This window comes from Embiotoca jacksoni, unplaced genomic scaffold (genome assembly GCF_022577435.1).
Source record: "Embiotoca jacksoni isolate LCO1_2020_lvr unplaced genomic scaffold, fEmbJac1.0.p SCAF_1, whole genome shotgun sequence".
NCBI lineage: Eukaryota > Metazoa > Chordata > Actinopteri > Embiotocidae > Embiotoca > Embiotoca jacksoni.
Window position 1 is genome coordinate 26545386 of NW_027185229.1, and position 24487 is coordinate 26569872.

The window sequence follows — 24487 nt, forward strand, 5'->3', positions numbered from 1 at the left end:
TTTCCTTTGTCGTTTCTTCTCCCCGAGAGCCGTAACTGGTGTCGAAAATACAAAATGAACAGATGGATTTTTGTGTGTTTTTGACGCTAATTTGTAACAGCTGTTGCCGGTTCAGAAAAATTGCTATAATATCTAATCAAAATTAAAAAAAAAATACATTATTTTTGAACACTAATTGAGGTCTGTGGCACTGGGAAATAAGTTCAAGCTTAATTCATTGTTCATTGTGGTGCTTTTTTTTAAATTTCTTATTGCATATTTATTGTGACTAAAAAAAAAAGCCAATGAGACTAACTCTTGCTTTCAGACAAAAGGCCATCTTGTCCATGATGAAAGGTTCTGATTTATTTCCACCCGCTGTTCTCCAACGTGTCCCGTATCCTTCCTGCTGACTCAGCAACACCTGACGCTCGTTATAACACTCGTTGTAGAGATTTGTGTTCATGTGTGCATCTCTCTCCCTCTCTGGATAACGACGCCACGGCTTCGAAACGAGCTGCAGGTGAGTCGTCTTAATTGCCTCGTGACTGTGAACGAGCGTCCAGCCGAACGTTTGAAAGTCAGTTTTTTTTCCTGAGCTCCAGCAGGCTCTTCTCACAGTGTGTTGTTATATGTGTGTAGAAATAGCAGCTTTGTCCCAAAGCGTCTTTTAGGTTCCTGTAAAGGTGGCAGAAGCTATTTTTCTTTTAAAATCCTTTCATTGAATTTGAAGAATTAGTTCTATTATTTTTGGGTTGAGGGAAATTACATTTCTGAGAAATAAAAATAAATTTGACAGACTCGATGGTTTCTGAGAGTTATATGTTATATATACAGATGTTCTTATATATATATATATATATGTTATTATATTCCTTGTAGGCTGAGGTGTAACAAACGGGAAAGTCTTTTCTGTCTTTCTCTCCTGTGAACACTGAGCTGATGTGACTCACCAAACGGCTCTAATTTAGTTTCTTCTGTCCCAAAGAAAAATCCCTCCGAAGCATTGTGGCTGGTCGCAATGTTTTATTTTGTTTTGTTTTTAATCAAACTTTGTTTTTTACGTCTCAAAAGTTGGGTGTTCTTGGGAAGCCCCTTTTTATCCAGGAAATGACACGTGGATCCATCAGGCACTGTTGTACCTTGATCTAAAAGGCTTGTATCTATCTATATATATATATATATATATATATTTATATATATATAGATATCTTGGTTCTCTTTCACCATTCTCAAGACAACTCTCCTTTTGTCCACAATATGTAATTTTTTTTCCTATTTAAATAGGCTTTAAAGATTTATAATATGATTGAGGACAGCTGCGACTGTATTTTAACTATCGCTTCGCTCTAATGAACTTTTAATGCAAACAATTTTCAGGAAGTATGGAGCATTGTTTCAACACTGATACCAACACTATTGGCCATTTCTGTTTATTTAGTTCAGGCTGAATACACAGACAGTACACAAGACCTTTTTTTTTTTTTTTTTTTAAACCAACATGATATTATGTCATAGTTTCAGGTTTGCTGTTGAAATCAGGGATTAATAATCTGATTTTTAAAAGACCCTGTTCCAAACTGAATATTCAAGAGAAAAGTAAAAACAGGAAAATGACTGGGATAAAAAAAAAAAAGAAAAAGAAAAAGTCCTTTTAACACATTCGTGGATTAAAAAAATAAATAAAAAAATAACGTCCTGAAGTTTAGTTGTATTCAGGCACATTACAAGACGTCTAAAACGTCTTCGGCCTCAGCTTTGCAGCAAGGGGTCCTTTTTTTTTTTTTTTTTTTTTTTTTTAAAGCTAACGCTCGTTAGCTTGTTTGCTAACTGGCAGCTACGTACGCAGTCAGTCGCTGGTCGGTTCGGTGCTGGTCGGTCGTGTTTACCGAGAATGAGCCCGAAACACGTCAGGTTTGTTCCCCATTTATTTCCCCAGATGCACTAAAACACACATGCCAGACTTTTTGTTGTTGTTGTTTTACGTTACGTTGACGAAATCTTTTTTTTTGTTGTTGTTTTTTTTTTTTTGGTCAAGCTAACGTGGCTAGTTAGCCTCCGGGCTACGTGCTGTTGTTCCCGTTTTGGATTCTTTGTTAAAGCTTTTTATTTTTTATTTTATTTACTGTACGACTTACAAAAGCGCATCTTGACTGAGAAGTTTACCGTTTAAATGGACGATATGCGATGATTTGATACTCAGCTTTAACCGCTGTTTTACCGCCCACTGCGATTACGTTCTGCAGATGTGTTTTTAAGATTTTAAATAAATAAAAATTGCTTCATATTAAATGCTGTTCGTTGAGTTTGAAGTATGCCCGAAATAACCGAGCAGCTCTCCGACTCCATATTAGGCGGTTTGATGTGGCGGGGGGTGTTTGTTAGGCTCTCCAAAAGTCTGGTGATGTTAAATTGCTCGATTTTTAAATGGAGTCTGGTCGGTCCTCCGTACGTTTTGGGCAAAAAGGTGGCTGAGCTCGTAGTTACACTGACAGTAACTTCTTTTGCTTTTTGTTTCCTCCAGCCGGCCGCAGACAGTTCTCCTGTTGAAAATCCACTTTTAAAACTCGGGTTGCACACTTTGACACCAGGTTGGTAAGATTAACTTGGTTAACTACTAGTTTAGCCCCCCCTCCCTTTTTTTTTTGTCCAACGTATAGAGGACCACACCAGACCCCATTTAAAAATCGACCAATTTAACATCGCCACACTTTTGGAGATCAAAACAAATACGAATATTTCCTTTTATTACAGATTAATTAAGTCTTGTTTATGTGGTTAGATACTTAAAAAAAAACAAAAACATTATCTGTTTGATTGGTGAGTTTTTAGGCTACAAAACGAAGTGTCATTTGGCTAAATGTTTACTTTCATTGCCTGTTTATTTTTAGAATAAATCTTTTAAAAGAAATCTTAAGACTTACCTTTTTAACTTGGCATTATTGTAATCTATTTTATAATATTTTATATATTGCCTTCTCTGCCATGGCACTTTTCTTTTTAATTAAATTATTTTCTTCTCTTTTATGTTATTAAAAAAAAAAAATGTTTTTTTTTTTTTTTTTTTTTTTTTTTTTGTGTGTGAAGCACTTTGTATTGCAACTTTGCACGTAAACTTGCCATGTAAATTAAAGTCGGCTTGACTTCGGGAAGTCATTTAAAAAAACAAAAAAACAGGGCTTGGCCACTTTTTAAATTTGCGCCATCTTGTGGGATAATGTCATAGATGCCATCCCTCAAATTTAATGTCACAAAGTTCTTGAAATCTCACGTTTTCTTTGACCGACTTGCTCGTCGGGCGGATTTCTCCTTTTTAAAATTAAAAGAATAACGACTTGGTGATCGAGAGTAGCTGCATGCACAAACACGACGCTTCTGCCAAACACGCAGAAGGGTTTGCCTATAAAAGGAGTGGCTCCAAGTATAATGTTATTAAAAGATTTGGCATGAAAGGCCGAGCTGACGCAAGACGAGATTTATTGTTTTACTGATGGAAAGGCACCGCTCACGGACTTGTGTAGAGAAACGTCCTAAAAGTTCAAGTGTGCTTTCTTTTGTTTCTTTAGCTGATTAACGTGTTTTCTTCTCGTCCCAACAGAAAACTCCCAAAGGGGGCGAATAAGAATAATTTTTTTTACTATTGCTTAATTGGAGGATTTGTCTGTTTTTAAAAAGGTCAAAACAAAACGTTTCCAGAACTCAAGTTGGTATTTTGGTGAAATATATTCTCAGTTCATTGATTGTTTTATTTTATCCAACAGTGATTTACAATTTAATTTTTTTTTTTGCAGTTGAAATAAAGGTGGTTGTTTCTAAAGTTGGAACGATTAATTAGTTAGTTGATTAACGGAAAGCTATGCAACTACTTTAATAACTTTATTTAAAAAAAAAAAGAAAAGTTGTAGTTATTGTTTCTCGGTTATGAAAGTCTGATGCTTTTCTTTGTCGTGTGATAGTAGTTGTGTTTTGGACCGGTGTGACATCACCGAGCTGCAGGAACTGTGTCTTTATTTTTATTTTTTTAAGACTATAATCTGCAGATTAAGCGATTGGGGGGGGGAAAAAAAAAATAATAGTTTTGACTAGACTTTGAAATCCTCTTGTCCCCCCCCCTCCCTCCCCGTCCTCCAGGGATGACCTGACAACTGCAACATCTGGCTGCGTCGACCTCTTCCTGAATCATCGCAGCTCTGTCGGATAGGACGACTCTCCCGCATCTGCTGAAGGCGGTTGCCCCGCCCCTCATCCACCCCCCACCACCACCACCCTGATCCTACTTTACGTCATCCCGAAACAAAAAACAAAATAAATAGAGACGATGTATTGCCTACAGTGGCTGCTGCCCGTGCTGCTCATCCCGAAGCCGCTGAACCCGGCGCTGTGGTTCAACCACTCCATGTTCATGGGCTTCTACCTGCTCAGCTTCCTGCTGGAGAGGAAGCCCTGCACCATCTGTGCCTTGGTCTTCCTGGCTGCCCTCTTCCTCATCTGCTACAGTTGCTGGGGCAACTGCTTCCTCTACCACTGCCAGGATGCCGCGCTGCCGAACGCTGCCCACGACCCGGCGATTGTGGGGACCTAAGAGAGGAGGAGGAGGAGGAGGAGGAGGAGGGGGAGGAAATATCAGAGAGGGAAGAAGGGTGTGTGTGTGTGTGTGTGTGTGTGAGAAAAGGGGTGAGGGGGGCGGGGGGGGGGGGGGTCATTGTAGGATGATACTGCCATGCTGTGAGAGGTGGACGGACTACACTTCAGGGGCGGGAGAGTGACGACGAGGGCGGTGCTGGAGGGGGAGGAAACACCGAGCCGGCGCTTCACAGGAGACGACCCACTTTTTTTGGAGAGTTATGGACGCTGTTGTTTTGCCGTGCTGTAAAGAAGAATTTTTTTCGGGAAGGGGGGAGGAAGGAGTTGAAGTGCTGTCAAGAGGAGAAATTTTGTGCACTTTTATGTAACGGGCAGCGAAGGAGAAGCGTCCGAACTTTAAAAAAAAAAAAATAAAAATAAAAAATGCAAAGGGGGCAGAAAGGACGTGAACTCTGCTGAGGAAAAGAAGAATTTCACTTTCAGCAGCTTTTTATTCTGGCGCTCGAATGAAAATCAAGACTATACGCAGTATACATACACTATATGTGAGTGACATCAAACCTAAACACACACACACACACACACACACACACACACACACACACTGTTTCAGTATTCTGGGTTTTCACTTTTTCGCCCTCTGACCTGTTTACTTCTGAGACTTCACACTTTCCCCCAAAAAAAGTATTTCGGGGTCGTCTTGTTTTTTTTTAATCTTTTTTTTAAAGAAAGATAATATTTTGCTCCTCAAACTGCCAAAAATTCACACAAACTCCCGCTGAAAACTGCTCCACATGTTAGTGTTGTGATTTACAAGTCGGCATGTTGACGGAAGGTAACGCGACCAAAACTCCCATCGGCTCCCTGGAGAGCACACGGACTCTGGACAATCAGTAACTACGCTGTGAATACCCACAATGCTCTGCAGCCGCCTCCTCCCCTCGTCTGCTCCTCCTCTCGCCTCGGTGTGAATCCCCCCCCTCCCCCCCCCCCCTCCTCCTCCCACCGCCGTGATCCCAACTTTTTGTTTTGTTTAGTTTGTTTTTCTTTTGCATGGGTTGCTGGTAGTTTTTTTTTTCTTTCAAAAGTTCACACAAATTCTAATGAATTAAAAACAAAATGCTGAAAGTCTCCAAAGGGTAGAGAAGTCTGGATGTGCGGGGTGAATGAAATACTTTGTTTGTGTGTGTGTGTGTCATGTGCGACAGGTGTGTATTTTTTTTTAATTTTTTGTGTGTGCGTGTGTCTTCATGACATGCTGATAAGTATAAATTTAAAAAAAAACTACGGTGACACACGAGGAAACCGAAGCGAAGGTGTTCGACATTTCCAGCGGCAGTAAGCCGGCTGAGGAAATGCTATTGAGGTTTTTCACTTGACAATACGACGTTTCCTCGGGCTTCACTGCTGTTAAGTGTTATGTTTAGCTGTCAGACAGGCTAATGTTTATACTCTATAGGAGTGTGTGTGTGTGTGTGTGTGTGTGTGTGTGTGTGTGTGTGTGTGTGTGTGTGTGTGTGTGTGTGTGTGTGTGTGTGTGTGTGTGTGTGTGTGTGTGCGAGTAGCCTCCTGTCGCAGTGCTGAACATGCTCACTGCTACGATTGCTTTGGTTTTAATTTAAATAAAGGTTTTTTTTTCCTCTCAACGTGTTAAACTGTGGAATTCGGTGTTATATTCCGCATTAAAAACAAATTTTAATTTTTTATTTTTTCGATCTTGAATTTTATATTTTATTTTATTTTGGGGGGGAGGGGAAGGGAGGTTTGTTTGGAAATACGAGAGTGGATTAAAAAGTTCATAGATTTGCATTTATAATTCAAAAAGTAGAATTTGTCAAATCTTTTATATCTTTGATTTTATTTTGAAATCATTACCAGTGTTTCCCCCCCTCCCCCTTGCTGTTGTTATTGGTGTGACGCCCCGCCGATGTTCAGACTTGAAGAGATTTATCAACTTAAAACGATTCAGATTTTTTAAAGGAAAATTAACATGTTGAAAATGTATATAAAAAAAAGCTAATTTACCTTCTTAACTCTTCTTTTTAAAGAGGTCTCCTGAACCATCTGGTCCTGCAGGAGGGAGCTGAAACAAAAAAAAAACCCAACGTTAAATCACGGTTGCGACACAACTCTGGTTCTTGTTTATATGCTGAATATTTTCTCGGTTTTGCTTCAGGAAGCTGATCGACCGCATCTGATAATCTTAAGAGGAAAAAGACCAAACCCTCACCCCGACCGGGACTTTTAATTGTGGTTGAATCATGGTTTCCTTTGGTATGCTGAAAATTTATACTCTGATTAAATTCTAGCAAGTAAATGATTAGATTTGAGGATTACACCTTTTTTTTTTTAAATTTTGTACCTTTCTTAAACCAAAAACTTTCCTAAACACGATGCAGAGAAGAAACTGAAAAGAAAACATTTTAACCGAGGCCAAATCTCTTCTGTGGGGAGGGAAGGCATCGTCAGGTTAGGGCCCCTTTCTCAAGCTGCAGTGTGCCTCAGCAGCCAGCAGAGGGCAGCACTCACTTCTGTTTCTGGGATGATTAAAAAGTCGAGGCTGAACAGACTGTCTTTTTTCTCCTTCAGCAAATCTTAAAAACCTTGAAATAAATTGTCAAAAGATAAGAGAATAGTTGGTAATATACTCTTGTTTTTTTTAATCACAGTTTACATGATTTTAACCTTTTTTAAAAATCCCTAATGTTCATTTTAATGACTTTATCTGACTTCACTTGATGTTCTGCTGAGTATTCATCAAATTAGGATTTTGAATGACCTTTGTATGATCTTTGGACCATAACTGCTATAACTTTCCAAAAACTGCTAAACAAACCTCAGTAAATTGTTCATTATGTTGTAAAAGCTTTTCATTCAAATCATTTTATAAAACGCTGGCATGTTTAATTTAGACTCATGAGCGCCACCTGCTCTTGTGGAGGGCAAAGTACTCTCAACACTTGTGGGGAGAATCTTCAATACAATCCATTTATTGTCTGTACAAATTCATGATGAAAAAGCCAACGCTTTGCAGAAAAGCCTTGAAAGTGCAATAGCACCGGGGGCCACTAGGGGCAGGCTAAAAAAAAAATTAAAAAAAAAACTTCCATTAAAAAAAAACATCAGTTTCTCTCATGAAATATTAAGTCAATTCATTTCTTACACAAGTCATTATGGTGTCATTCGCTAAATTCACTCCTTCTGATCAGTGATCAGGTGGTCTTATTGAAAGTTAATTCCATAATTAATGTGATATTAGGCTTCAAAGAGAGGTATGTTTGTATGTATTTAGAGGTGGACGGACACACATTCAGCTTTTCAGTGACATCCACCCCACGTTCGTCCCCAGCTCATCTTTCAGGCTCAAAAAAAAAAATTGCTAACCACACGTGTAACACAATTAATATCTATTCTTCTGTCATTTCCCCATTTAACAACTACGTAGACTGAAATCTGTGGAATAATTTGAGTTTTTTTTTCTATATTTCTGCATAAATATCAACTAAAACAATATCCGATTTCTTCACACAAGTCCTTAAAAGTAGATAAAGAAAACATAATTATAACAAAAATATGATGCTTGTTCATTTGTTTATTCCTTTGTGACATTGCAGACTATTATAAGCCTCATGGAGTCAACGACTGCTTTTCTGAGGTGCTCAGAAAATCTTCTCTGTTCGGGCCATTAAACACTTCCACAAACAAGCTCAGACTTTAATACGTCCCTGTTTTAAAAAAATAAAATAAAAAAGATACAGGCCGCCCGCTCACACCTGATTATCATCCCACTGATTGAAAACACCCGACTCTTAATTTCACCTTTAAATCACCTGCTAATCCAAGATGTTCACACTTTTGCCACTCACAAATATATATCGGATCATTTTTCCTCAATAAACAAATGAGTAAGTATATTTTTTTTAATTTCATTTGTTTAATTAGGTCTTCTTTATTCATTTCCAGGATTTGTGTATAAATGTGGTGACGTTTTAGGTCGTATTTATTCAAAAAACATTTTTTAGTTTGAGTTTAAAACTGTCGCAGAATGTCTTTTAACAAAACTTTACATATCAGACAAAAATTTAATTCAAGTTCTCACTTAACAGGATTAAAGCAAATCAAAATCTGGGAGCGAAAACAAATAAAAAAAATCTTCAACCAACGTCAGCGAGCGGAAAACTGAAGTCGCCATCATGAGATCTTCTTCTGCGCTCGTTCCTTCGGCATCCGGAGTTCATAACGTACCACAGAGGTTGTTTAAAAAAAAAAAAAAAAGAAGAAAATCAAAAGGTTTCCCAGAATTGTAAGACGCCCAAATCCTGGTTTAGTTCATAAACTTTATCCAACTCAAGACACAAGTGAGCCACTTCGATGTCTCCGATCCAGAACTGTTTCCTATAGAATGGTAATCTCAGTCTCTTGGTTCTGGTAAGCCTCTTCCTGCATCTCCGTGTCCATCTGGTCCATCCTCTGGAAGGCCTGATATCCCTTTTTACCTGCAGATGGACGATCAAGAAGAAAAGTGTATATAAGAAATAGAAAAACATTAAAAAAAAAAAAAAAAGAAGAACTTCTGAATGCAGAGTCGTGTTTGGTACCGAAGTAGAGGACGGTTTCTCTGGCGGCGCTCCGCAGATCTTCGTCCGCCGATCTCCACAAATCTGCGATGTGGTCGACGCTCTCGGTCGCCTAGGAAACACAGACGCTGTCTCAATGTTCCACAGCAGAAAGAGTTTTCTGACAGTTTTGTGTTGTGTGTGTGTGTGTGTGTGTGTGTGTGTGTGTGTGTGTGTGTGTGTGTGTGTGTGTGTGTGTTCGTGTGTGTGTGTGTGCGTGCCGCTCACCCTGAGGCGTTTAAGAGCCAGACAGGAGCTCTGTTGGATTTGAACATCGGTGCTTTTCAAACGCTCCGTGTAGTAAACCACCGCCTGGGGGAGGAAAATAAAAAAAAAAAAAAAAAATACAAGACACTTATTTCGACGAGGTTAACCCGACAGAGGGAAGACGTTACTGGCATGATGATGTGTATCCAATATACTGTGGGGGAAACTAGAAATACAAAAAAAAAAAAAGTAAATGCTAATTAGGATTCTTCAAAAAGTACAGCTGAAGCTGGTGGAAATGTCCCAGATAAAAATAACAACTCTGATCTACCTTGCTCCTGAAGGCCTTGCAGCCGGCGGCTCTGCAGAGGCAGTTGGCGGCGGCTTTGCAGACTTTGTGGTTGGAGTCGATCTGCAGGGCGGCCAGAGTTTGCAGGGTGCATCCGAGTGGGAGGAGCTCTGCGACGCTCCGCCCCCGCAGTTTATTTAAGGCCCGCCTCCGCTTGGGGCTCCTCAGGGCCGACAGGACGTACTCTGCGACACACCGGCGAACAACGATGAACAACACACCCGATGGTCCATTTAGAAAACGTAAATGTTAGTCAACGTAAAATTTGAAGAAATATATATCAAATTAAAAAAAAAAAGATAAAAGTACCTTCTTTGGAGAGGCGGGAGATGTGGTCTCCGAGCTCCTGGAGGCTCCAGCGCTTCAGGTACACCGACAGCTGGAAGAGGGTGACTCTCTCCGGGCTGCCGACCGGCCGCGAGCCGGGCACCACCCGGCAGGCCGCCCGGACCTGCTGCAGGAGCTGAGAAAACACTACAGAGGAGGGAGGACACGGGTTTCAGCTCAATCCTGTAAATAAAAACTGCTTAGTCAGCGCAGTGTTTTTAGTCCAGATTCTAAAAACCTAAAACACCGCCTTCAGTACTTTTGAATTTCTGTTTGTATTTGATTTTTTTTTTTCCATCCTTGGCTCATTGATGTTTTGGTAAATATAAGGAATTATGAACTAAAGCAGAACCTTGACTGTACATGTTGAAGAAATGTACTTTTAAAGAACAACCGATCACACAGAAGATAGGCAGGATGAATTTAAAGGGAGGAAAAAAAAAAGAAATTCTCAGCCCGCGTATCAAAACAAAGTGTGTAATACACCGATCAGTCCACTAGAGGGTGTCAGTGTCACTTTTTGTCTCGCCAAGGCGGGAAAAAGTAGGACCAAGATGGAAGAAGGAGGCAACGTGGGATTCTTTCGAGTAAGTAACGTAAAACAATTTTACTTATTTAACTTCAGTAATGTATGTAAAGTAACTTGTGTGACGTTATGTGTTTAGAAATTAGTTATTTGAACCCAAACCACGACCTTTTCTTAAACCTAACCACAAGTCTTCACGACTCTCTGGAGCTGAGTCCAGAGAGTCGTGAAGACTTTTTTTGAAATATGAAATGTGCAGTTAGGTTGTGATGACCACTTGTGGCCACAGGGGGTCACTGTTGAGCAAAAAAAAAAAAAAAAAAAAAAAAAAAAAAGGGACATATTCTCCGTTTTAAGACCGATGTACCTTTCTCTGATTGTCCGGGCTGCTTGGCCTTCACTTTGTGCGTGTACCGTTTCCTCAGCGTCCTGGAGAAGCTGTCGGCACGGCAACAGAAAGGAGAGCCGCCGCCGCCGCCGTCGTTCACGCACTCCTCCCAGAACAGCAGCACGTCCCTCGTTCGCTGGGCCTTCGGGAGGACTGGAGGTTGAAGAGGAGAAGCGTTTACCTCTATTTATACAGAGAAACCCTGAACATGCTCTACATAAAAGATGTGACAAAAACAATGCATTTATAGATTATAGATGGAACGGATTTTTCTACGAACTGTCTCGAGCAGAGACGTTGTCGTTCTTCTCCAGCATCAGGCAGCTGACTCTGTCCAGGACCTCAGCTTGGAGAGACATTTCGTCCAGCATCTCCCTCCTCGACGGGCCGAAGTCGGTCGTTCTCATCATCTGAGGGAACATTTAACGTGCGTTTTAAAAACCCGCCCGCGGACAAGACGTGAACCTCCTTAACGTGGACCGAACCTGTGAACGTGCTGTACCTGTAGCAGGATGCAGCAGATATCCAGGTGAGTCTCCAGAGCTTGGTCCAGACCCCAGTTCCCAGAGGTCAGAGGGGCGATGAGCAACTCGTCCCCGGAAAGCGAGCGGCCGTCCTGCGAGAGGAGGCCGGGACTCCTCGGCGTGCTCTGCTGGAAAGAGCTGATGCTGACGGACGAAAAAAAAACAAAAAGTAGAGATGAGATGTGTCGCCGCCAGTCAATGCTGATTGGGACGTCCTTCGATTTTTTTTTTTTTTTTTTTTTTGTTTTGTTTTGTCGTCTGTCTCTGAACTCACCCGCTGTCTTTTAGCCTCACGCTGCCCAGACAGGAAGCGTCGTCGTCTGCGTTGAAGTCGCTTGACAGGAAGTCGAAGCTGCCGAGGACCTCCTCGAGAGTCTCCTCTGACGAAGAGCTCTTCAGCAGGGAGAGGTCGTTCTGGAAGAAAAAAGGAAAGAAAAAAAGATGAAGAGCCTAGGCAGCATGGCTTACACACACACACACACACACACACACACACACACACACACACACACACACACACACACACACACACACACACACACACACACACCTTCAGTATGGTCGCCAGGTGCAGTATCTGGTGGTCCAGGGCTCGCAGCTCGTCGTCAGAGCAGCTCTGGTTCTGCAGCGTTTTCTCCAGCTCGGCGATCAGGGCTCCCAGTCGGAGGGCGAGGGCCCGGCGCTGGGCACCGCTCGCCCCCGGCCTCCCCGCGCTCGGAGCCGCCGCCCCGGCGACGCACGGAGACGCGGCCGGGGGGGGCTGAGCCGGCGGCGTGGGGGACACCGGGACGGAATACGACCGACGATCTGCGGCGTCCTACGACAGGTGTGGAGTTTAAAACCAGGGTGAGAGGCGGTGAGGCGACAGGATGGAGAGTTTTTAACAAGATGTGAACTTCAAGAAAAAAAGAAGAGGAGAAGCTGAAAGGAAGATGAATGACGCAGACAGGTAAAAAGACAAAAGCAGGAGAAATGAGAACATAAGAGGCTCATCGGGGATGAACAATACCATCCATCTCCAAATGCACTTTTTCAGGTTAACTTTGTGTAAACGTCCGTTTGAGGGGAACCAACCTGTGTCTGCGTCGTCATGGAGACAGACGATGGAAAACAAAACAAAAGCGTTTGTGTGGAAGTAGAAGTGCTTTTATTTTACCTGAACGTTGACAGAGCCCTGAACCCGGTCCGGTTCCGGTTCCGCTTCTCCAGCTGTGTTCTTCCTGAGGATGTCCGGCGTGTTGGACCTGTCAGAAACATCATCTACCGTGTTATTATTATTTTTGTTTTTTATTATTGAGCATAACAGGAGTTACCATGGTGATATACAGACATTTCTGTTCTCATTCATCCATCTCCTGTTTTTTTTTTATTTTTTTAATTCCTCAGTTTGGCCTCCTGTCATTTTCAAACTAAACCACTCCCACCTGCTGCACCTGGATCACATGACTGCCCCGCCCACCATCACACCTGCTGCAGATTCCCTCTCCAGTATATCATATAAACATATAAACCCACCGATTCACCTAAAATTCGAAATGTCACAAACTTTTAAAAGTAGATGTTAGTTCATATGTGAGAGAAACACTTAGTTTCTTTGCATAAAAGATCCTCACCTCTGTAAAGCCTGAAGAGAACCGGTTTTACTCTCTTCTGGTGAGGAAGGAGCCTGCGACACGCCTCCCCACTCCTCCTCCTCCTCCTCCTTCTCATCCCTCCTCTTCCTCGCCTCCTGCTCCTCCATGGAGATCTCCAGGGATCCTTCCTCTCCGAGGGACAGCTGAGTCTGACTTCCTCCCAGACTGGTGCCCTGACTCGGGCTGGACGGGTAGCTGTGAGCCCGCTTGAGACTGCGGAGGAGGAGGAGTGGATTTTTATATCATTTTTTAGAAAGTCTTACTTTACAATAATATCCTCGGGCTGTGTTGCCTTACACAGCGGCAAATGCAGAAAGGAAAGTTTGCAAGTTAGAAAGACAAGTTTTTCTTTTTTTTTTAAGAATATCTATTTAAAAATTTGAATATTTTCATATGCAAACTTCCATATGTGCAAAAAGCGAGGCCGCCATCTTAGATTGTTAGACGATGTGCGTGAAGCGTCCAAACTTGAGAATTTGGAGCTTATTTGTCTCTTTTGCTTAAAAACATTTAAGATTTAGCTCTTGCTCCTGTTTATGCTTTTTTTTTTTTTTTTTTTTTTTTTTTTAAATTATTATTATTATTCCTAAAAAGATGGATGAAGTAGTTCCTCTCTGGAGGGCAGAATATCCGGAGTTACAGTTTGAGGACCAACATGTTTACGTGTCCCCAAATTTTTGAATCCACAGTGATGAAACTGCTGCCGATCCTCTTGTTCAACTCAATAACATTGGAAACAAGCTCGTTGTGAAATGATTTGTTTCCTGTAAACAATAGTTTCAAACCCTGGAGCTTTGGACCGCCCCTCCCTTACAGTTCAAGATAAATCAGAGGCGTCATAAGATGATTAAAGTGATGAAGAAAATGATAAAACTAAATTATATATATTCTATTTTTTCTTGTAAAATTCTGGATAGTTTCACCACCTTCATATCAAACAATGTGAGAAAAAGAAAATGTCTATAAATGTTTGAACCGCTCATAACTTGTGGCCATAATTTGTCACGTAAAGTCAAAAACAGGTTGTGAAATACAGCTTTAAACATTGAGACTGGCGGTTTTAAAAAAAAAATCCTGTTCAAATTCTAATTGTCATTGCTGACCGATCATTTTACTATTCAAGTATTTTTCTTCGTAGCCCCCACGGCTCGTCTCTTTTACCTCGGGGTGTACTGGCTCTGGGGGCTCGACGCGACGGAGGTGTGCGAAGGGTTGGACAGGTAGCTGAGCAGAGACACGCCTCCTCTGTTGTGACGACTTCTAGACACCAGAGACGGCATCGAGCCCTCCTGATCCTGCAGCTCGCGCACCATCGACTGAAGAGGAGCGAGAAGACCAACACGCACGACGTGGCGTCGTTAAGATTTACACCGTGCAGCAAAAAAACAATGTCTGACTGTCAATAAAGCGCTTGGACATTGAAAACTAAATTTGAGGGAGCGAGCATGAAAATCATGTTTTAGACTGGACAGAATAAGAGCGATTAAAAAACAAAACAAAAAAAAACGATCAAAACACGTATAGCGCCCCCTGATGGTTGACGTGTGTCAACTCTTTTGAGAAAATATTTTTCGGGGGGCCTCGTTATCTTCCATTGAAATTTCACCTTTGCACCACCTACGGTTTAGGCTCCACAACCGTGTGTTTGGACATAATAATAATAATAATAATAATCTGAACAAAAACAAGAGGGTTCCACCACTATTGGTGCTACAAAAATAAAACAGACGATCCTTTCAAAATAAAGGCTTTGATAGGTTTTCGTTTCTCAATTAACTGCTCGACTTGCGTGTGCTTGCGACCTGAAATAACTCTATTTTGATGTGTGTTTTTGCGTGTATTTGTGTGTTTTCGTGTGTGTACTCACTATGAAATACTTCTCGGTGAAGGAGGGGGTGCTCGGCGCCGTCCAGCTGTAAACTGAACTCTTCCTGCTGGACACCGACTGCTTGCTGACGGACAGCGGCCTCATCTTCTCGGCGCTGTCGAACGGACTGCAGGTGTCGACACGCAAACGTTTTAAGAGACGCACACACATGAATCCATATTACACACAGATTTTTCAATTATACTTTTTCAAACTTTGAAAATGTAACTTTTTTTTTTTTTTTTTTTTTCCAGTCTTTCCTTGTGAATTCTTAGATTTTGTACGTTCACAGATCAAATTAAAATTCATATCCGTGTCTGTAAAGCGACGTTTGGTCTTTCGGGAGCCGTGACTGCTTGTGAGGAAGATTTCCAGAGCCGGCATCCTCTTCGTCAACAACATCCTGTCTGATAATGTATCAGTTGCAGCTTTGCAGTTTTTTTGGTTTTTTTGCATCCTCTTTTCTTTTTTCTTTTCATCAGTCAGCTTCTTCCATCAGTCTGAGATTTGAAAGCAACAAATTCCCATCTTGTTCTTGTATCTCATTTTGACACAAAAGTTTATAACGTAGCAGAAAACGCTGGTGAAACGTGGCTCATTTAGAAGAAGTGTCAGCCTGACTGTACGCGTCGTTCTTCTTTCTTTACGGGGAGAATCCATGAAACGTCGTCCACCTGGCTTCTCTAAAGCCTGAAATGTGATCCATTGCGGTGCAGTGTGTGTGTGTGTGTGTGTGTGTGTGTGTGTGTGTGTGTGTGTGTGTGTGTGTGTGTGTGTGTGTGTGTGTGAGAGTATGACGTGCACTCTGCAGTCAGTCAGCAGCTCCGTAACAGCTGGCTCAGGTTCAAGAAGAAGAAGAAGAAGAAGAAGTTTTGTTGTCCAGCTGTCTACCTTCGTCTGGTACGTGACGCTCGTGTGGACCGGCTGCACTTTGTCATTCGTGTGAGTCACGTAACGTGATATCTGCGCATGTCGGCAGCAAGGCAGAAGAAGAAGTGCCGCACTTCTGAGGTCGGGACAAAAGTTCAGACAATATTTCACGATAAATTAAATCCTTCCACAGATGTCTTCTTATTCCCTCCATTTTCTCATCCAACCCGGTGTCACGGCAAACAGACGCGCCGGTCCACTACAGCAAAACGTGAAATAGACACGCTTTGGGCCGGCGAGGCGTGAACGGTACGCATTTTGAAAGCGTGAAACTTACAGGCACGTAAATGTCGTGTGACGCGGGGTCATGTGACCGAGGTCCTGCAACAGAGGCAACAAAAGACACTTTTCGCCGACATTAGGAGGAAGGAGTACAGTGGCTCGGTGGCGTTAGTCACGCGTGACGATGAGGTTCGAATCCAGGAGGTGACGACGTTTTTGTCTTGTTTGTTTTTTTTTTGCTTTCTGACCCCAACCATGTTTTTATTTAGTAACCACAACCACGTATTTTAGCTATAAGTTTCATTTTACTGGAAATCACATGACACTATGCATGCAGCAGGTTTAATTTTCATCCACTACAGGAAAACGTGTAACTTTCACACCTTAGACAACGCAGAGCGTGTCTATTTCACGTTTTGGCATAAAACCCTGTTTGCATCATCCAGTTATTTTTCAGTTTTTTAGGAATTTCCCACTTCACCATCTTTGTTTCACGTCCACATCATTCGCTTAGTTTCATATTGGGACTTTTTATTCTTGGTCTCATTTGTATGTGTGCGAGACGTGCGTGAGATGTGCGTGAGACGTGTGTGTCCGTACTTCCAGGTGACCTCCAGCTGCAATTTGATGGTTCCCAGCTCCGTGATGTCCACCAGCATCAGCTGCGGCCTCGCCACGAAGAAGTCGGCGCTCGCACACGTCACCAAGCCAACCAGCAGCCAACCCAAACCCTTCGCCTCTGTCACCTGAAAGAAGGGGGATTCAACGGGTCAGATACACACATACGTAAACCTGTAATCTTGTACGCAAACACATTGAAAAATGCTCAAATACGATGGAAAGGGAAATTGATGTTTAATTGGCGGCTCAAAAAGTGCAAATTCCCTTCAGAAAAACAACAAGAACAATTTAAAACCTTCACGTAAATACAACAATTGTTATCAAAATAGCTGCCAATTACTTTTCTGTCAATTGACTCATCGATCAATCAAATGACGGTCGCATCTTTTGTCTTAAGTGAAACAAAATGAAAAATACTCACTGGAACTGCTCGTGGATAAAAGATTGAGTATTAGGAAATACATAAAAGTACACGTTTGTCAGAGCGTGTGTGTGTGTGTGTGTGTGTGAGTGTGTGTGTGTGTGTGTGTGTGTGTGTGCGCGTCGGTATGTCCTCCAACCTTGATCTCGAAGTTGTGGTGGATGTGCGGGAGGAAGACCATCTCCTCTTCATCCCAGGACTGAGTGTCGTCCGATTCGATCCTCCCTTTGATCCTCCATCGCTGGCGGCCCAACCGCACCACCACCTGGTCACATGACATCATCAGGACATGACGTCATCAGCCACAAAACAAGTTCGTTTTGTTTTTCACCATGAGATGTCGAAACGCTCCGTCTCTGAATAGAGAAGCTCACCTCGTACTGGTCTCCGGGGCAGAGTCGAGCGAAGCCGATCAGACCTGCAAGTAAAATCACGTGCTAAATATTTGGAAAATAATATGTCACTGATAACCTGTGTGTGTGTGTGCAACCCGGTATCAAAGCAAAACGTGAAACAGACACGCCGGTCCACTACAGAAAAATGTGAAATAGCCACGCTTTTTGCTGTCTAGGCGTGACACGTTACAGTGTGATACTGTGTGTGTGTGTGTGTGTGTGTGTGTGTGTGTGTGTGTGTACGTGTGTGTGTGTGTGTGTGTGTGTGTGTGTGTGTGTGTGTGTGTACGTGTGTGTGTGTGTGTGTGTGTGTACCTTTCATTTTAATGTGTAGCTCTCCGAGGAGGATTTCTAACTCTCCCTCCATGGTTGACATGTCCTGCAGAGAGAACAGAAGACGAACAGATAAGTGTTTTTATTTATTTATTATTATCATTTTTGTTGAGACACTTTTTTTTTTTTCCCCCATTTTAGACCTGTTTCGGTAAAAAAAAAGAAAAAAAAAAAGGAGGTGAATATTGACGTGTTGAGTGATGTGGGAAACTACAGTTTTTCTACTTTTACATATTCAAGAAATGAGAATATTAATTCCACCACTGGATATTTGACTTTCTGACTGAAACGTATCGTCTCCTCACTCTGCCGCCTTATTGGCTGCTGCTTTTGTGGGATAAAAGTTGTTGTGGTGGTTCAGTAAACAACATAAACAGGTGTTTGGGAATTTCAGTGCTGCTCATTAAAACCAGTTCACACAATGAGCTACTGAGGAATGCCTAGAAATGTTTTCCAGTCGTTAAAGCTTCTCAAGTTTTTAGAGCTCTATAAAGTAGTTGAATCCACAGTTAATGATATGTTATATGTTTAATAAGTGTTTAATAATGTAGATGTTTTTCTCTTAAAACATATTTAATGTGAGCTGTTTTTATTGTGTCTTCTGTTTATACACGAGCGTCCAGCTATCTGAGTTTTGATTGACATACAGTTACATTAGTTACACTTTATTATTTGGTCACATAATACTAAAAATCTAAATTAGGGGTACTAAAATGTTTTAAATGAGGTAATACGGTATTCTTCCGTTTTAAATTATACTGTGGATGCTGCAGTTGCTGAATTGTTTTGTGTGTCAATGAAAAAAACAACATTATTAAATGCTATAAATATTAATTTTGACTTCCCCTGTGAACCACAGTAATCCTTTGGATAAAACAAGACTTCCTGTGTGCTGTAGCCATTAGAAGCTATTAAAGCACAATTAATGATCACAATACGCCACCAAAACAAGTGAAATATAATCGTGATGAATTCCTGGCAACAAAGTGGAGTTTCTTCAGAAAAGAGCAGCAGATGAAGCAGCATGTGTCGAGCAGACCGCTGCATCCTTGTGTGGGCTGATTTTTGCTGGAGGTCATGCAATACAGACAAAAACAAACCTGAGAGCCAAGCGGACAATTTATGAGCCTCGAAGAATCTATAACACCTCAAGTGTTCATTATTGCGTGTGTGTTTTTGTTTGAAGGATTTAATGCTATTTTATTAACACTGTGCAAAATGAGGGAAAAAAAATCTGCCTTGAAATTCCCAACAAAGTGAGAAACAACATCTAAAATAATTTTGCAGCATCCTTCCTGTCCGCATTTATGGAGCAGCGACAGTGACTTCTCTAAAGTCACCACAAGACTCTCACTTATGTCTAAAATTTTAAAGTTTATTAAACGTTTTTTTTTTTTTTTTTAAATTTGAACTTTGACTTTAGGTATTCTAGACGCAACAATGCAGTAACAACTATAATCTCCCAATCTGTGTTGAGTTTATTAAAAGTTTATCCAAGTGGACTTGGATCCAAGTCCAACCCACCAATAGAAACTCTTGTTTCCCTCGACGAGGAGGAAGGTCCCGCCCACTTCATCAAACAAGTCTGATTTGTGACCAAAACGTTTTGTGACACGAGAAAAAATTCTACGTGAACAAAACCAACCAAATTGTAGAAGAGAATTTGTTTCTGAGTCCATATAATTTTATTTATAAACTTCATTTTTAATTGTAGTACAAGAAATTTGCTCTCAAAGCTGTTTTTTTATGCTTTCATAAAAATAAAAAAATAAAAAATTGTTTTCAGTAGAATTTAATTGGTTTTTCTAACATTATAGAAATAAAGTTGATATCTCAGAAACCAAGTTAAGACAGAAAACAATAACCAGCATGTAAACACTGATTTATTTAAAATTTTAAAGGGCATTTTTGGGACATTTTTGAAAGCCTTTATTTGACAGTGAAAGTGTGGACAGACGGGACATGTTGGGGAATGAAAGTGGGGATTTGCTGTATGCAACCTAAACACTCTTTAAACGCCGAGGTTTTCCACAAACTATAATTTAATCCACAAGGGTGACGTTATTTATTTACTGCTTAACTTCTGCAACCCACTTAAACCCCGGTGGGTTCCTTGAGGGGTCCGTGAACCTCAAAAACTTGCGAATGCATTGTGTAACACGTGTAGTGTGTTTGTGTGTGTGTGTGTGTGTGTGTGTGTGTGTGTGTGTGTGTGTGTGTGTGTGTGGTCTAGAGTAAAACAGACGCCAGTGTTACAGCCAGAGGTGCTGACCTCTCTGTGAAAGGCTCAGCGATCATCCTCGTTCCCTCTGTTTAAACGTGATGGAGGACGGTCCGTGTGCACGTGTCGTAGCTTATGTCTCCGTGTGTGTGAGCGACAGAAAAATACTCTAAAAAAAAACAAAAACACACTTCAGTAGGAAGTGAACGGTCAAAAATTGTATCGGACATCAAAACGTGAACGGCGTAAGTGAAGAATTAAGAGAACAAGAAGTTCAAAACTAAGAAAACGGGAGACCGCGGACAGACAGAGGGGATGAATGAGTCTTCAGTAGTCGGTTAATGGTCCTCATCCTATGATCTTTTAGAGGCGAGAGTTGGCGCTCTGAAGACATGACGGGTACGTGGTTGCCACTTTTGGCCCCGAGTATTGTTTTAATTATACAGCCGGCAGTTTACAGATTCTCTCGGGGCCCTTTGAAGGCATCGGCACGCTAGACGGTCGTTTCCGACGCCAAAGAGGAGGACGAAATATTTATTTGATCACATATTTTATTTATGATTAATATCGCCAGCAATTTATATTGTATGTGCCACTATGGGCACATACTGTAACTGGGATACGGGGAACACTGAATGTGTGTAGATGTCGTGGTCAGAGCGGCTTTAACGAAAGAAAGTCTATAAAGATGGACTGCAATTGAAGAAAATGCCAAGCATGTCTTGTTATTTTGACATATCTGACCTGTTAGCCATAAATCCAGATGTTTGTCAGATGTTATTTCACCACTGTGACACTAAAAGCTTTGAGAGTGAGTGACCTGCTGGCGCTACAAAATACTGAGAAATGGTGATTAGTTTCATTTAACAGCAGCTGCAGCGAATGTTAATATTATGGCTGCTTCAGTGACATTTTGTGGATTACAACTTCTCTAAAATTATCCAAATGTGTCCATCTCAATCAATATTTTCACTGAAATCTTTTCCATACACAGAAAACAAAGCATGTGCATATTTTCTTCATGCTGAGCAGAGCAAACTGAAATGACCTTTAACCCCTAGTTGAGGCTCTGGAAGATATTTGTATTATATTATATATTGGGGGGGGGGGGGGGGTGCGCAGGATGTTAAAAGCCTGTGTTTTGGTCATTCATCATGAAGTCCACGTCGTCACGTGTATCTGTGTTTATCTGCGTTTCAGCCCTTCCGTGACCTCCGTCTGCCGCGCACATGCTCACATCACGGCACGACTGGGATTCACGCTTCACACCTGAGATACATTTTAAAACACTGGTACTGCAACACAGTGTGCTTTTTGTTCTTAAAAATAAGAATATATGTGCTTCTTCTTCTTTTTTTTTTAGATGGTGTCTCCAGCAGTAGATTTTTGACCTAAAACAGTCCGTCTCACTTGGCTTTTCTTTCGCTACAATATCAACCCCCCCCAAAAAAACCTAAAGTCTTTGTTTGATTTTCCAATAAATCAACAAGATGCAAAAACCTGTATTGACACAATTCAGATTTTTAAAGAACCAACCCTCCTGTTGCAGCATCGTCTCATCGCCGTGACGATATATCAACCATATAATGGCGTATTAGAGCTTACAGCCACCAAACCGGGCTATTTTTTTATTCATTCAGGTTCATTTATCAGCATACATAACTTTAAAAGAAAATTCTCTGCACGCTGGGAAGATGTAGACAACGCAGTCGGTGTGTTGCATGGCAATTTTGTGGTTTACCTTTCTACTTGTACTTTCTTGTTTACAGGGAGATACTTGGTCCCCACAAAGATACATAAACACACACACACCCTGATCTCTGTGTACCTGCAGACTGTGCCTGTGGTACTTTTACTTTTTAGTCCTCTACAATATCAGCGATACTTTGCATATTTTCGATAACAAAACTACCCAAAAATAAATCAAAGTACAGCTGAAATGATTAGGCAATTAATAAATCTAAATTAATGTCACTTTTCCTCTGAACCCACTACTCCAAAACCAAGTCTTAAAGCTCAAACAGTCCTCTGGCCAAAATATCCTCACTATTCAAACATGTCCTCACTTCAAAGATTGGAAAACTCCCCCCCCCCTTGGTCCCCACAAAGATACAAAAACAAACACACACACACAGCTCTCTGTGTACCTGCAGACTGTGCCTGTGGTTGCGGCCGAGCTCCAGCAGACTCTCTCGGGACGCTCTGGTGGACGGAGACAGAGAAAAGGCTCTCTTCATGTTGACCGCTCCCTGACACAACCGCCACTGAACACAGTACGTCTCGTACAGCTCCTCCACCTGCGGAGACACGGGACCGAAGACAGGCGAGAAGATCAACGCGCATCCATTTATTCAATGAAACTCAGCTCAGGAGGAGACACTTTTCTTTTTTCTTTTCTTTTAGTCAACCAACTGTCATGGTGCTTAAGTCTGTTCTGCTTTTGTTTTTCGTTGCAGCGCTCGCTCTGACCACTAGAGGTCCCCCCCCTTGTGTGTCTCCTCCTGGTCTCTCTGCTCTCCTTGACTGACCCAAGTCAGAGTTGTGAGCTGACGTTTATAGAAAGGTCAGAGGTCGTGGAAGTTCATTTTTCTGCCTGATGTTAGGGTAAGATATTGTCATTTAAGTCGTGTAAAGTTTGTCTTCGTGACTTAGATAACAGCCTGAGGAAAATGTTCATCGTCCCGATTTTCGTTTTGCATTTCCTGCATTACGTTACCTGCTAGCTGCCTAAATTGTGGTTTCTAGACGGCGTCCGTGTTTAGCAACCGTGTTTTTTTTAGGACTTAAAAACCGCTCGAATGCCAAACGTACGACTTCCCGTGTTGTAACCACGAGATCCGTCTGAACGCAGCAAGAAACCCCATAAAAAGACCAAAACAACAATGAACCGATACCACTAACAAAGTATTGTTGTGATAACATTGTTATGATATGTGATATTATCTCCTTACAAGTAAAAAACACCCGGCCAAGATGGCAGCATAAAAAATTCACAATACAACATGAACCAAATACACTGAACAGCCATGTGTTAGTTTGGTCAATTCAGTGTTTTAGTTTTGCAGTAAAAAAAATAAATAAAAAAAGTGTAAAAATCCCAGTTATCCTTTAAACAAAACTGTCAGCCAGAGAAAAGCTGCCTGAACTTGGATTGTGATCAAAATCTAATTTCCTCCTTCTTTTCCCCAGAAGACTCAAAGCCATAAAAAAAAAAATCTGTGAAAGACTGCAGCTGTTCCTGAAATATTTGACAAACATTCATATCCATCCATCAACATCCTTTAAAACCCAAGAAAAACTAAAAAAGTCAAGACATAAAATCTGAAAAGCTTACTTCACCTTGCTGAGTTGAAACTCTAATCGTCGTATGTATCTCTCCAACGCTCTGATCTCCTGTGGAAGCAAAGAGTTTCAGTGTTTATATATCGGTTTATTATCATTTTTTTTAATTAGTTAAAGCACTTCAAATATGATGAACTTTGACCGGAAAAAAACCCAAAACACATTACCTTCTCCAGATCATAAAGAAAGGCCTGGAAATAGAGAAAAGGAGCATCGTCACCTTCATCATCGTCATCATATCTAACACAGTATATCTTCCAACGAACACACTCCCACACGGTCACAAGAGTTTCCTCCTTTTTCTTTCTTTCTTTCTTTTTTTCTTTCTCTCTCTCTCCTCACCAGTCTGGAGTTTCTCTTGGTCTCTCTCTGCTGTGACGACAGGAAGTCCATCTCTCCCTGATGACAGTCCAGAAACTCCCTGCAGACAGTCGCCGTTGGCGACACGTGACGTTTTTTATAAACATTTAAAGCAGACCACTCCATCATATCGTTAACCTAAATAATTACTCCATTATATTTATCTGACAGCTCTGGTTTCTAGTTACACGCGAGATAAACGTGTCTAATGGGAGTCTTTTGTCACGTTTCAGATGTTTGACACCAAAAAGATTTATAAATTTATGAACTGGCTTAACTTTATTACAACTTTTTGAGACTCAAATAACTCATTATATAAAGTTGTTTTTTTTTTTCAAATTTTAGCACATTTAAAAAAAAATATGAATACAGATTTGTGTGTTTCTGTACACAGTAGTAGATTTGCATGTTTTTACTTTGGCTCAAAAGCTCCTGAATCATCTCGTGACCCCTGAAAAGAGTTGGGCCATAGATTGGGAAACATTGGACGAAAGTACCCGTCTGAATGTGAGGCAGCTACAGCAGTAAAACACCACAGATAAATCACTGGTATTGACAATCCGATGTCGTTATAATATGTACTCACTGAATATTACTTTCTGCAGAACGAGTATTTATGAGTATTTACTCCACGACTCCCC

General features: G+C 41.3%; 2 protein-coding genes across 5 annotated transcripts in view; one reads left to right on the forward strand and one right to left on the reverse strand.

Annotated features, from left to right (window-relative positions):
• Positions 1-1786: 1786 nt before the first annotated feature.
• On the forward strand, positions 1787-6267 carry blcap (bladder cancer associated protein). Of its 2 annotated transcripts, XM_069150798.1 has the most exons (3): positions 1797-1893; positions 2504-2570; positions 4111-6267. In XM_069150798.1, the coding sequence occupies exon 3, from the start codon at positions 4298-4300 to the stop codon at positions 4559-4561; it is 264 nt and encodes an 87-aa protein (XP_069006899.1). In that variant the 5' UTR covers positions 1797-1893; positions 2504-2570; positions 4111-4297; the 3' UTR covers positions 4562-6267. The 2 variants fall into 2 exon arrangements, with proteins under 2 accessions (XP_069006891.1, XP_069006899.1); XM_069150790.1 differs by lacking the exon at positions 2504-2570 and having other exon boundaries at positions 1787-1893.
• Positions 6268-7003: 736 nt separating this feature from the next.
• Positions 7004-24487, reverse strand: part of ripor3 (RIPOR family member 3) — a 46957-nt gene continuing 29473 nt past the window's right edge. For all 3 annotated transcript variants that reach the window (XM_069150757.1, XM_069150766.1, XM_069150776.1), the window contains 22 exons: positions 23829-23907; positions 23654-23677; positions 23484-23537; positions 22292-22441; positions 17906-17969; positions 17570-17613; positions 17335-17460; positions 16754-16899; positions 15002-15128; positions 14296-14450; positions 13114-13347; positions 12657-12744; positions 12051-12317; positions 11775-11914; positions 11479-11644; positions 11257-11386; positions 10956-11129; positions 10045-10209; positions 9718-9920; positions 9408-9491; positions 9162-9252; positions 7004-9059 (listed from right to left, as the gene is read on the reverse strand). In XM_069150757.1, the coding sequence (XP_069006858.1) occupies positions 8959-9059; positions 9162-9252; positions 9408-9491; positions 9718-9920; positions 10045-10209; positions 10956-11129; positions 11257-11386; positions 11479-11644; positions 11775-11914; positions 12051-12317; positions 12657-12744; positions 13114-13347; positions 14296-14450; positions 15002-15128; positions 16754-16899; positions 17335-17460; positions 17570-17613; positions 17906-17969; positions 22292-22441; positions 23484-23537; positions 23654-23677; positions 23829-23907 (2812 nt within the window). In that variant the 3' untranslated portion in view covers positions 7004-8958. The remainder of the gene's footprint in view (positions 9060-9161; positions 9253-9407; positions 9492-9717; positions 9921-10044; positions 10210-10955; positions 11130-11256; positions 11387-11478; positions 11645-11774; positions 11915-12050; positions 12318-12656; positions 12745-13113; positions 13348-14295; positions 14451-15001; positions 15129-16753; positions 16900-17334; positions 17461-17569; positions 17614-17905; positions 17970-22291; positions 22442-23483; positions 23538-23653; positions 23678-23828; positions 23908-24487) is intronic.